Source organism: Astatotilapia calliptera, chromosome 9, assembly GCF_900246225.1.
Source record: "Astatotilapia calliptera chromosome 9, fAstCal1.2, whole genome shotgun sequence".
Lineage (NCBI taxonomy): Eukaryota > Metazoa > Chordata > Actinopteri > Cichliformes > Cichlidae > Astatotilapia > Astatotilapia calliptera.
Genome location: NC_039310.1, coordinates 12,435,343 through 12,449,384, shown reverse-complemented (window position 1 = coordinate 12,449,384; position 14,042 = coordinate 12,435,343). Strand labels below are relative to the sequence as shown.

General features: G+C 41.8%; 1 protein-coding gene across 1 annotated transcript in view; it reads left to right on the top strand.

The window, feature by feature from the left end:
• The window catches only part of ofcc1 (orofacial cleft 1 candidate 1), a 71,594-nt gene extending 57,817 nt beyond the window's left edge, over positions 1–13,777 (top strand). Inside the window, exons 19-21 of the mRNA XM_026180920.1 lie at positions 6,933–7,133; positions 12,409–12,541; positions 12,737–13,777. Of these exons, the coding sequence (XP_026036705.1) occupies positions 6,933–7,133; positions 12,409–12,541; positions 12,737–12,810 (408 nt within the window). The 3' untranslated portion in view covers positions 12,811–13,777. The remainder of the gene's footprint in view (positions 1–6,932; positions 7,134–12,408; positions 12,542–12,736) is intronic.
• The last annotated feature ends 265 nt before the right edge of the window (positions 13,778–14,042 follow it).

Genomic DNA, 14,042 nt, shown 5'->3' with positions numbered 1-14,042 from the left:
TCTGCAAAGGAGATTAGTAATGGTGAATTATGCATATCTTATTTTCTGGATTATCTCAGGCAGTCAGAGATGCTATCTCATTGTATAATCTCTTTTAAAGTCGTTTGGTTTATTCTGACTGTAAATACAGTCATTTTTGCTTGTTTATCTTTTCTAGAAGTCCAATTTAGCCTGTGCTACTTTTAGATGGAGTGTATTATTGCTTATAATCTATCATTCTTCAAGTTGAAATAAATGCAGACGGTGATCTTTGCTTTACCGGCACAGCCATGTGAGGAGGGTGGGTAGAAGCTACTGTAGCATAACAGTCATTTTGTCACTGTGCGTGTGTGTGTATACGCATGCACGTATGTGTGTCCCTCCATGCAAATATGAATGGGTGGCCTGTCTTGTCCAGTGGTGCGTTTAACCAGACACAGACCTTTGCTTCAGCCAACTCAGGCCCAACGCAGACAGTGTGCATCCATGCCATTTTCAAGCTGCTCCAATTACATCCGCTGAGCATCCACATATTGGCTAAATTTGCAATAATAGCATATCTATTTCCATTCTAATGGCTGACATTGCTTGGCTTATCCATGCATGTATGTCGGTGGTCTTTTATGCTTTATGGTTTGGTCTGTTCCCAGCCATGTGCAATGTGCTGTGGCGTGTCTTGGCTTTGGATGTGTGTGTGCTGGACGAACTTCATGTGCTGCTATGCACTGTGGAGTGCAGCAGTTTGTTACTTAGAAAAATGCTACACTAATGTGGATGCATTTTTTTCTTTCCTTTAACAGGAACTATACATGGTTACAATTTGAAATTCAGTTGTTATATTACATTTGCTAATCTCAGTGCCTCCATAGTTACTTTGACATTTGTGGTTGGCCTATTAGCTCTTTTATTAGCTGTTCCAGGATGGTGGTTCACCTCTACCAAAAGACAAATGCCAATTCTAGTAAATTCAAACAGTTTCATGCTATCGACTGGGAGTCACCTAGTTTTTATTTTTAACAGTTATAGTGTACCTGCTGAGAAATAAGGCTAATGTGACCTTGAAGACAAAATTCCTTAAGATGCAAAAAAAAGTTTTTCTTGTAAACATTCAGATCAGTGTCGAGTAACAACAGGTTATTCATGACTTTTGTTGCTGGGTAATGAGTAATGCGATTACTTTTTAAATAATGTCATGAGTTAAGTGACTGATTTTCCAGTAACATTTCCAACATTATGTTCATAAATGCATGAAGTGATATCAGAGAATGAGCTTGTGCTTTAGTACAATTTAGCCTCTGACGTACGTGCAATGCATCTGTGCATCTGCACCACAGCATATGCACTTATTAATTCAAATTGTTGTGCTGCATGCAATGTATAATTACATGTTGGTGGTGCATGTGTCCACGAGTCCATGTTGACAGTGTGTTTGTGTTTCTACGTTCTGTCTGTATCTGTTACATGAACCCCGTGTTCAGCAACCAGGCCTTGAACCCAAGCCAGCTCTGACAGAAACGATGGTGGTGTTGGAGAGGAGGGATTGACCCTCTATAGCTTAGAGAGCCTCAATGCACAGTACACACACACACACACCCAACACACACCCTCCTCCCCATCAACCCACAACCCACTACTCCCTGCCTCCCCCCACTCCCTGCTGCATAGCCCTAAGCGCCCGCAGGCATTGGAGATGCACGCATGCGTTGCCTTACTGTGTGGGGCTTTGTCTGTCTGTGAGCATGGTCGTATGTGTGTGTTAGTATTTATATGAGTGTTACTGTTTCTCTCCTCTCTCTCTGTATGTATGTGTGTGTGTGTGTGTTTGTTTGTGTGTACATGTGGACAAAAGAAGCAACCATGTCTACCTCTTTTCTCACTTGGTAATAATCACTGATGCTTCTTTCAGATCTGTCTGTGCTAACCCACTGCATTTACTGCCTTAGATGTGATTGCCTTTTGTTATAAAGTATACGGATGAATTTGTATTAAATGGTAATACCAATGAGCACTAATTCAATGTACAGTGAAAATGTGAAAACAAAATATCGCTTTAATGTAAGTACCTATGTTCAATACCACTAAATAATCGATCTATCTATCTATGACACAAAGTCTACTTCGTAAACTTAATGCAATGCAGTGATCCAGATGAAGCTTCACTGGATCTGCTGAAACGCTTAAAATGTTTCCTTTTGGATCATATCACAGTTCAGCATTTCCAGCCAACATGACTCTGATCTGGTTCCCAGCGTAAAATGTATTTACAGAAAGACTGCTAAAAACCAGGTGACTCCTTAAAGCTTTCTTTGTGCTCAAAATATTCCTTATGTAAGAATCTCCAAGTAACTTGCTAAGGATACCCCAAAACCAAGTCTGTACACAGACTTCTATTTTTTATTTCTAAACCTCTATAGGGCAAATTAAAGCAGTAATCCATACACACAGTTCCAGACATACATCAGTCTCTTTAATCCAACATAGGTCCTACTACTCTCCCCATTACTGGTTCTCTTACCACTATGGCCTTAAATCTCCTCCATATATCCAGATTCACTCCCATATTTCTCTCCTCTCTTCTACACTTCTTTCCCACTGATTTGGTGCCAGCGCTGTTGCTGCCTTTCTACCTTATAAGAAGCAGCATGGATCGAGCAGGTTTAGAATCAAATATTACAAATATTAGACAGCATATTTTTGAGGTAATTTACATGGTAAAAAAAAATCATGGTGGGTGGAATCTGCAGACTGAATCTGCAACTCTTTGATTAATTTCTTGCAGTAATCCCCAAACCACTGACGACTGTGGATCTGAATTTGGACCAAGCAAACTTGTTGGATGCAAACAGAATTGCTGGGCAGCAGTCTTTTTGTGGTGACAGTTCATGGAAGCGGTGCTAGGTTGGGCACCGGTGCTGTAACTGCTTTGGTTGGCAAGATGTGCAAAAATGCCAGGAGCCACAGCACCGTTCTGAGCACCGGGTCCAGAACCAGCAACATCCTCTGTAGTCTCCCAAAATCCAAACCCCGTATCACCCTCTCCACTGAGTTTCAATCTCGTCCCTAGTCTGAGTCCCAACTGCAGCCGCAGCCGGGGCTTCCATGTGCGACTGACACATAAATAACCAAGCCTGTCCGCCACCCAGGCAAATTCAAATGCACCTGTCAAAGTGATGAAGCACCCACCCGCAGGGAAGCATTGTTTACATTTTCACTCCATTCTTTGCAAAAGTGAGATTCTAATTATTTTCCCACTGTAAATTAAAGCCAAGTGGGACAGAACTACAAACCAAAAGGATCACGGCAGTGGAGAAAACCCCAGCCCTTGCGGAGTAGGCGTGAGTTGGTGACGGGCGGGACGGAGGCAAGGTCAGCAGCTTTTAAGAAGGGAAGCAGAAATGGGAGGTATAGCATTCACACTGGCTGTAAAGCAAGGCGATGCAAGCAAGACGAGTCTAAGAGAACTCCAACCGGCTGGAATACATTATGCCCCTCACATTTCATACATAATAACGTGCCAAAAATGTGCTGCATTATTTTTCATACCACTGGACACAGAGTGAGACAGAAAGAGGTAGGGAGACAGAGAGAGCAAGAGAGGAGGGAAATGTTTAATTAGTCCATGGAAACGTGCAAATGGGAGGTAAAATTAGGCGAAGGTAGGAAGGTCTGGAGAAGAGAGAGTGCATGAATGGTAATGATGGCTATCTAGTTTGGATCAATCATTAAGGGATCAGGGGGACTGACAAGCCTGTTTGTGCCCATGCCTTAGGCTCCTGCTCTGGACAGTAGCCAGCCCAGCTCAGCTTGTGTGCTCATTGAAAGTTCTCCTTTCCTCCTCCCTTTAGTTGCAAACGTACACACACACTCTGGCTGCACAAGTACATCATACAGTATAAGTATAAACAAGTTTGTGCAGTTTAGTATAGTAAACCCATCATTTTAAAAATAACATTTTAATATCTAATACATGTAATTAACTCACTTGCAAAATAGTGGATTTCCACATTCGTGGGAGATTTTTAACTTGCTCTTGAGGCCCCGTGATTAGTCCCTGCTCTGACACAGTGTTTTGATCAGTTCATTACAAGGTTACAGGGTTACATTTGGGAACTGTTTTGATTGTCAGGAGCGACATGACAGGTTTTTTTTTTCATAACAATCAAATCTAGACATGGTGTTTACATGTGTCATGCCACAAAATGGAGCAAGATGTCACATGTATATGTGTATAATGGGGAAGGCCATGTAAGACAAACAAATAAAATACACTGTACCTTTCCCAGACACGCATTACCAGAGAAATGTGTCACCCAGTGGAACTGCGTCTCTCCGTCTGCCCTCTTTTTAGCTGTTATTTGCAAGTTCAAGTCCTATTTTAGGTATAAATATGGGTCGCTCTTAAAATATAACACAAAAGAATACCCTTTTAGAATGAAGTGCATTTATACTTTTATCTCTGAGCCATAGATGCCTCCGATCGCAGTTTATTTTTTATTTTGTTTGCCCTCAGACTAAAAAAGCAACAAAGCGTCATGCTGTCGGTGACAGGTAATCCAAATCCATCTGTTGCTAGACTTTATATTTGCACACGCACTTGAATAAAAATGACTGTCAGGTCAGTCAAATTTTATCACAAGTCACACTGGATTTTTTTTTTAAAGAGAACCTTTCCACAGGCGCTTGTATTTAAAGACTGATGGCTTTTCTTCTGCATTCATATGTGGTATGGTATGATTCGCTAGGTGTGAAATCACATCTTCTCCCAGAAAGACAGACAGACTATATTTGCGAACCATGGAGCCACGTCTGCAGCTGTGCCATCCCCACTTCCTGTGCCCCTGCTCCTCCCTCCCATTCCCAATGTGCATTTGCGGTAATGTCTACAAATCCTGAAATTTATGTCCCTGCTGGAAAACATGGTTTGCCGTTTATAGTCCTCCGCTAAAAGAAATAAGGCCCATCTCTCCTGATACAAGTCAAGGGACTGATGCAGACTCTATCAGATTTCTAAATACAGACCCCAACGATAAATCCTGGCTTGATTGGGTTTGAATTGGGTTAGCTCACTTGAATGCTATCTGCTTAACCCACAGCTGGCCTGTCTGCTCCATGCAGGCATTGAACCTAAATCAGTCACTTAGTGCTATCAAATGGAACAATGGTGGAGTGGAGGGAGCACTCAAGCTAGGGCTAGAAGCCAGGCTAGCACCATAACACAACACAACAGACCAGAACAGAGTAGTGTCGAGCAGACAGGCCCTCTAATGCTCTTTCCTTTTTGTGTCTTAGCAATGATGCTTCTTGAGAGCCATGGTGCATTGCATGAAATGGCATCACCCAAACCGAACACACAAACACCTTTTCAAGCTTTTGTCTCGTCTTGTCAACTGGATTTCACGTGCTAATTAGCATAGGATGGTGGCATGGCAAACATTTAAAAAAATAAATAAAAATCCATTTTCATGCAAGCCAAAATACAGACACGCAGCACACCATACCGGGGGAATTCAAGCAGGTGCGTTTAACCAAAGTGACTGAGAGCACAGAGGCAGAATTCATGGTGTTTCTATCGCCACTGTACAGCTTGGATTAAAACATCCTGGAAAGGGGCCATAATTGAGTCATAGGCACACTTCCTGTGGCCAGTAAAGGAGGAAAAGATGCTTTCTTAGCCGTTTTTTAAGACTAATGAATGACCTTAAAAATGCAGCCTGACCTCGCTGAGAACCATGGTATTGGAAGAGATCTACGTAGCTTTTACTCAGAGAGAGATGAAAACAATAAAAATCTGAATATCAACATCGATGTAAACATCTTATCGAAACAGACTGATTGCTGCCTTGCAGGGGCGCTAAACACAAAAGAAATCCAGGTAATCAGTTTCCCTCTCGTGTGGGCCGAGGACAGGCTGGAGGCAAGGCAGCTGAGGGGATTCCACAAATGAGCATCTGAATTAGCATCGAAGAGATCCATCCTAGCATACACACCCAATACACACACACATCTTCTTTGAGTGTTTTTAGCTAGTCTTATTTTCTGCACTCATAACCCGTTGACATTTCGACTCTGAGGTCTTTTTCCACTCTTTGGGTCGTGTGCTTTGCAGTTTATACTAGGCTTCTAATTACAAGAGGGGTAATAGCTCCCACTGTTTTCTCAGTGAAGCGCCTAGAGTTGTGTTTGGCTAACCGTTTCCAAGTCTGAGGTGACATCGATACACCGCCAAATTAAACTTCTCCTTCAGCTTGACCCTGCCACTCACGGCCCTCTGAATGAGTTTGCCTTTTTTCCCATATTTTTAGACGAATCATAATTATGCCGCCAATTAGAGGGTCACCTTGAAAAACTTCCTCCTTCTTTTGACTCTCTGTGTGTGGCTCAGTTTACGTGCGTGTAATGTTCACTGTTTTGGGTCGGTAGCTGTGAGCTAGACTTTAAATTATGTCTTTAAGTACAGCCACGTACACACAGGCAGAGAAAGAGTGCGTCACTGATTCAGCAATGTCACAGTCGCAGTTTATGAATATGAAAGAAAAAAGTTGATTTAAAGACTCTCTGTGAGCCAGATTTAGGTGGGCGGTGCTCGTGGCTTTACTACCTGGTCTTTCAGTTGAAGTGACGTATACAATCTGTGACCATTACACGTTCAAGACTTTACCAGCAGACACTCTCGGAGAGGAAGAGAGCTTCCATGATCTTCACACATGGATGACTTCAAGTTACATGACCTACATAACATGTTACACGCGCCGCTTGCTCCCCATGCCTCACCCTAATAGGGAAGGGCAGTACATTACAGGTGTGTAATCCCTAATATGTGCATATGGACACACAGAGAAACAACTGGTCTCTTTACATGCCACGTGGTACGTTCATATTTGTTTTGTGTTTTTATATCTTCTCATGTGTTCCTGCTGTTAGCTGGCCTTTATGTTCTTATCTCCCTCTCAAAGGTGGCCGTGTATGACTATATCTTAACAACGGAGGACCCCGTGTCAGACTCTGCAGCGCCCAGCGATGAGTCCCATAGGGATGGTGCGCACATGCCAGAGGGTGAGACCAGCACCCACGTGGCAGTCTACACACTGCACCTCAGCGGGCTTAAACAAATATACAGGCACTTTCTTCGACAGTCAGATGGAGCCATCATAGAGGTGAGATATCAATGGAGATGACACTGAAGTCTTAATTTATTTGCATGTCTCCAATTTATGCAAATGTGAAACAAGAAGGAAAAAAGAGTCTGTTGTTGGAAGACGTTGCTTCCTGCTTTGCTCCAAAATGAAACTGTATAGTGATCTATACTGGATCTGAATTTATATGCCTTTAAAACCTGAAACAGGGCTCCCTCTTCTGTTGCTCTGTCCTGTTTGTTCAAAGATTTACTTCAATTCAAATTAAAGGTCTAATGCGATAGAATTTCAGATGGTGTACAAATGACAAAACATGAGACAATTGTATCATTTAAAAAAAACAGAGTTGTGTATTCCCTGAAAATTGAAGCTTTTTGCTTCATCTACATTCAGATCAGCAGTAAATAAACAAAAAGCTACCTTTGGCTGCTCCCCTATTCACAAGGCGTCATGACAACGGGTGTTTGATTTGATGTGGAGTTGCTGGGATTTACGTCATACTAAAAGAGAAATCTGTTAATGTAGATCATATTAATAAAGCTTATCTGTATATTTATTCAGTTTGAGACCATTTTAGTTTGTTTTATCTTATTCCCTCACTCTTTCTTTTAATACTTACTGACGTTGAAATTAAAGGAAGAGGGCAAGAGAGAGCAAGAAGAAGACAGAGGGTGTGATTGTTTCACTGGCCCTTGCATCACTTGGTTTATTCCCTCTGAATAGAGTAAGAATGGGAAAGGACAGAAGTGGATGCAGCAACTATTTCTTTATTCTACTTTCAGCACAATGAGAGGCAACAGTACAGCTCTGTGGCCTGAAAGGGTGAATAACTATGATTCTTTTCTTTTTGTTGTTATCCTTGGGCTAAAGCAGATTTGAAATTCTTTCTTCTTTTCAAACAGAAAATGACAGGATTTGCTTCGAGAAACAAATCATGACTGAGTTCAACATGTGAGCGTAACTACAAGCCGAAATTTAGCCGACAAAACAATTTCCTCTGTCTCCGTGTGTGTGGGTAACAATCATTTAGAATTTTTGGGGTGCAAAGATCTGCTCTGTATAAAGTCCCGGACATCGGTTTAAGTCACGACTCACGGTGACATTGGAAAATATTGATTGCTGTCCTCTAAGCACTTTTAAGAGAGACAGGCCAGAGTAACCGGCTGATTCATAGCTTGTTGCCTAATTAAAAGTAGGACTTCCTAACGACTGCTGCTGTGGCAAGAATGTTTTCCTTTCCTCAATCATTCTGTCACTCCCCTCACAACCTGGATCGTCCCAACAAAATTAATATTTTGAATGTCAACAGAGTGAGGATAGAGGGTGTCATACGCACTAACAATTAGCTCTGAGGCTCTGTTGTGCGCTAATAGCTCTCAATCATAATTTGAATGATGGAGCGCTTATGTGAATAAACACATGGCATGGTATATCTATTACTGGTGTCACACTGTCTGTCTGTTTGTGTGTGCGTAGCCTCTAGACCTGTGCATAGCAGATGAGACATCTGGGAGGATTTTTCAAACAACAAAACCGCGCACACACCGACTCACATATCCTTTCTGTCTGTGAAAAAAATAAGTTATAGTGTTCACACAAAACCTTCAGCGCTCTCCCTTCGCATAAACACACAAATTTACTACACCAATAACCTTGGCAGACACAGCCTTAGCTCACTCAGAGAAACAGAATTCATTCCCAACCTGGCAACATGCTATTCTTTAAACAGTGCAGGAAGTGTCAGAGAAGCCACCATAAGTGAAAGATAGGTGTCACAGAAAAACAGGAAAACAGGCTCGCACTCATGCACAGACACACACACATGCACACACAGACACATGCTGTTCATAATCTTTCTGTTGATCCCTTTTCTCTCTCTCTTACACACACACACACACACACACACACACACACACACACACACACACACACACACACAATGTCCCGTGGGTATTGCTGTCTGTTCCTTGCAACTTCACAGGCAAAGGACCCCCAGCAGCAAGACATGCTGATGGCATCCTCTTTCACCCGCCAGTGGTGGGTATGATAGTGCCGATGTGCGGAGTTGCCAATAGAGTACTTTGTCGCTTCCTTTTGCTTTTCAGAACAGATCCCCTCTTTACATATGCAAAACTAATCCCCTGGATATATAGACTGGTTTTATGTATAGGGCAAGATCTAAGAATCTCCAAAGGGCATCCCCAGCACTTGGAAGAACACTTGAGCTGATTTTATTAGTGCTTTATGTAATTCTGGCAGTGATATACACACTGCAGCCGGGTCCTATATACAAAATGGCTTTAAAATGTAAGGTGACTGCTGCTGAGAGATGAGAACAGCACAAATTATATATATTTATATTTATATATGTGTGTGTATATATATATATATATATATATATATATATATAACATCTCAAAACATGTTTTTTACATATGTAAAAAACATGTTTTGAGATGTGATGATGTGGTTACACTACAGTTGCATGGATTCTTTATTTGTGAAATTTTCACAACCAGTGACAAAAGCATTTATCTTAATTAAACTGTGTACTGACAGTACTCGATTCTCCGCCTCAGTTAGCTTAAAAGCTAATCTTACTACTTAAGGAGTCTGTTTCCATTTATTGTGGAAATATTGACTGATGCCTCATTTCCTTTAAAAACCTTTGTTTTTTCAGGCAGCGTCCTGGACATCGGTGCCCTGGAGGACTTGTTCCGCCCTTAGCCTAACATGACCACAGCTCGAGGGGCCTGTAGCTTTGCATAACGCAACACATATACACTCAAGATTTGCCTAAATGCACATTTTAAAAAGCAAGTCCCAGAAGAAGTGCCCTGAGCTATAGACACTGTAAGACACCGTTTGGAAGGAGCAAAACAGTTAGGTGTGTACTGTTTGATTTGCTGTAAAATGAACTTCTGAGCGAGAGTCACGAGAAACTAACCTATTTCTGTTGTTTATTCAGCTACTGTTGAAACAGCTCCGTTCTTTTCTTTCCTCTGTTTCCGTCCTCGGTGACACGTAGGACCAAACGGAGGAAAGCTGAAATCGTGGGTGCGTCGTAAAAATTAACTGATGCTCAAGTCTTTATTGACTTGCATATTGAATTCTGTTTAAAGAAAGTTAATATTAATGATCCATCATATGCTCTCGTTCAGTTTGTTGCCCAAGGCAGGTGTCTGTAATATGGACCATGTTGAAGGAATCTTATCGCTGAATCACAACAATAGAAAAAGTTAAAGCTACGTTCCCATCAGTGTGCTCCAATAAAAGACATTAAAGGTAAAGTGAGGTGTAGCTTTTCAAACACTCATTACCTATAAACAGATGTTCCACAGCTGCCGACTCACAAAACGCACTGCTGACAACAACTGTTAGGGCCAAAATTATGCAGGGAAATGCATCTATATAACCTAGGACCTTCAGAGAAGGACTCATAACCACTCTGTCTGGAGAAACAAGATGGCTGATGAAGAAATTAATGCAGGCAAAGTCATTATCTTCCCTCCTAAAACCACAGTGGGTTTATGTCCCCCTGTGTCGTTTTTTCTCCGGGGCTAACATTTAAGTGTCGATGGACTTATAAAAAGATAGGACAAGCCAACTGTGCTCCTTTTGTCTCCTTTCCTCCATATGGGAGGCAGCAGCATATGCAAGAACTGGCTCAGCTTCTGTAAAACTTCCATTAAAGATGCACAACTAAGGCTCTGCCAGCTTGAATATTACCTCTCTCTGCAAATTATTTATGGCTCGGAAAAAACGCTGATGATGAGCATCTCCAGCGACTTGTATAAATAAAAACACTTTTTTTTCTGCAATTTCAGCTGTGCTTTTTTTTCCCTCCCCTCTCTCTCTCTCCCTGTTCTGGGAATGCACTTAACTGTTTGTAGAAACCAAAGCTATGCAGTTTAGACACATACGGTTTCAACTCCATAACATTTATTAGTTTACCTTCCCAGCTGGACTTATGGAGTTTTACAAGTACAGTGACAAAGCAAACAAATATGATAATAATGATGCAGAGCAATGCAAAGTTGGGAAGAGGTTTCATAATAATCATTATATACCATCTCTCATTAACAGAGCTGTTTGTGTGTGTGTGTGTGTGTGTGCATGTGTGTGTGTGTGTGTTTTCCTTCCCACAGCTCAGTCCACTGTCCTTCTGCACACGACGACTCTTCACCGGACCAATATTGACCTAATTTAACATGCAGACAATATGAAGAAGTTAACCTTTTGAAAAAACACCTTGCAGCAACATTAATTGACAAACCACATCAATTCTCCCTCCTACCCCTCTTTTGTAATTACTCTGCTGCATGTTTGATTGCCGCTGTGGAGCTGAAGACCTGCGCTTCATTTGCCGTGAGGTCATCGGCAGCCCTCAGAAATATGAATTTGATTTTTACAGGAAGTGAGCGCGCTCTCTGTGTGCGTGCGTGTGTGTGATGTCGTTTCATGTGCCGCGTGTGTCTACGAGAGGCAGAGGAAAAGAATTAGGGAGGGAATGTCCTTGGCTATGTACTATATGTTGCATGAGGAGATTAATGCCTCCCTGGCAGTCATATCTGTTTAATAGGAGGACTTCCCTGAAGTACACCACAGGCAATTGTCAAGCAAGTTTATACTAATTTTAGAAAAAAAAAAAAAAAAATGAGCTAAAATGAAATAAATAATAGAAAAGAAAACATTTTTTTGTCAACACTTGCAAAACTAAACTTTGAATATATAGACTGGTTTCATGTATAGGGTGCTTTTGTGCCAGCCTGCATTTTCAGCCTGACCACTTGATGTATAGCACAACCTGATAAACATTATTCTCTTCTTTTATATGCCTTTTCTTTTGACAAATGTGTGGTTCATCATTCTGTAATTGCTTATACCAGTGAGATTTAAGTTATATTTCCTATCACTGTATATAAGTAGGCCAACCCAGAGTTGTGAGAGCCGTTTCCCCTCTGGGACGAGAGGTAGTGTGTCATATAAAGTCTCCATTTCTGCTTCTCCTCCAACTTCACTCTAAGCACGGGGACAGAGGAAGAGACTGTGCATGACAACACTATTCGCAGGCCTCGAGGAAAATCGCAGTTCTTCTGCCAATCTCAGTCACTGTCATCCAAGTTCAACCTGCACTTTGTGACGCTTGATACGTTTACAGGCCGCGGGGGCTCCTGAAACAGTCGGGTTTATCATTGTTGTGCTGTTCATTTCTTTTTTGTCACCTTTTCTCGTTTATGCTACCTGGCTGATTTAAGCATGCTTTGGGTGAGTTTTTTTTTTTCTTTTTCTGAAGGTGATGGGTGACATAGAAGGCCTCGACAACGCATCCAGCACGGTGCCCTGCCCGGCTCAGAGCTCTGACAAACAGAGGGAGGACAAAGGAGGCGACGCTCTCCAGCTACGGAAACGAAAGAAACAATTCTGGCGTGAGTGTCTCTCTCTGTTATTTCTATCACTGTAACAAAAATATGTTTTTCACAGTTAGCTCGTCACACTCAGAGCACACAACTACAGCACATTCAGTCGTCCCAGTCACCTCACCTCACACACGTTTGACTCTCTTGCTTGTGCAAACCTACCTGTTATTGACACAGTTTTATCAGTCGTTTCATTGCCCTTAGGGTCCCATCGTGTTGAGCCAATAGGAGGAAACAGGTGTGACTCCAGTTTTGCACTACAAGACCTCAATCAATGACACCAGATGGAAGAGAGAATAAACACTGAGTCCTCTTATTGATCATTTAGCAATGCACTGCAGAAGTTATGCATTCTGAATGTTACTTTTCCTGCTCTTTGTGTTAAAATCAGCGTTTATTAATCTGACAACAGCTCTCATCACCTGTTTGTTTTTTAGTAGTTACAAAAAACATCCCCCTGTTCTGTGTATTGTGTAGTACTTCAAAGAATCACAGTGAGAAATGCACTGTACTTTTCACTCTTGAGACCCTGTGCAAGTAAACATAAATGGTGTATGTGAACTGATAAGCCATCTGTGACCTAATAAAGCAAATAAATACTTCACCACCACTTCTAATGGATACAGGTTGTTAAGTGCTGGGGACTGCCTCAACACAATGAAATATGAAGATTCTTAAAGTCACTAATCAGAACACGAGTGATAAAATATCAATATTGGCCCCACATTAAGCAGGATAATATTCAGGCCAGCTTGATTTGTATTGAATATGTGTCTGCTAGCCGGTGCTTAGTGTAATGAAGTGGCTCACAAATCAGACTGTAATGGCCGCCTACTTACACATATTGCTTAATTAAAGGTTGTGAGCTTATTAGCATGTGTCTCTGCACAGGGTGGAGGGAGATGAGGATCGGGACTGCTGTCATTGAGGGCCAGGCTTTAAAGGTTTTATAGATAGCTAACCTATCATACTAAAGCCATAGCACCCCCTGCCACCCCCCTAAAATCGGATCTTAATAACCTGTCATTTTCATTGATGATGATTCTCCTTTATGGGCAGCCATTATAGATCAACTTCTGGGTCTTGCTGAATGGCGATAGCGCCCGTTTGCGGCCCATCATTATCGCGAACACACCTTACTTTTGCCTTGAAGTTGCTCCTCACCTCCATGTTTAAACCATCACAGCCCTGCCCCTATGGCCCGGTGCACAGTGCGTATGGACACACACACACATACAAGAGGCCTCTCCATCCCTATAAAAGAGGGAGAATAATGAAAGCACTTTAAGGCTCATAAGTCCATTTTTAATACAGAAAATGAAGTTAGAAGACATCGGCATACTTGTTGATAGGTTATCTGTAATTTATGCAAATGTCAGCTATTTGTTTATCACAGTGTACCTCCAGCATTCGCAGGATGTGTCAGAGTAGTGTTGCACCTTGCCCTTCTGTCTGCCTTTGACACTAGCCAGAACCTACAGAGCTAATTAGAGATCGCTCCATTAACGGT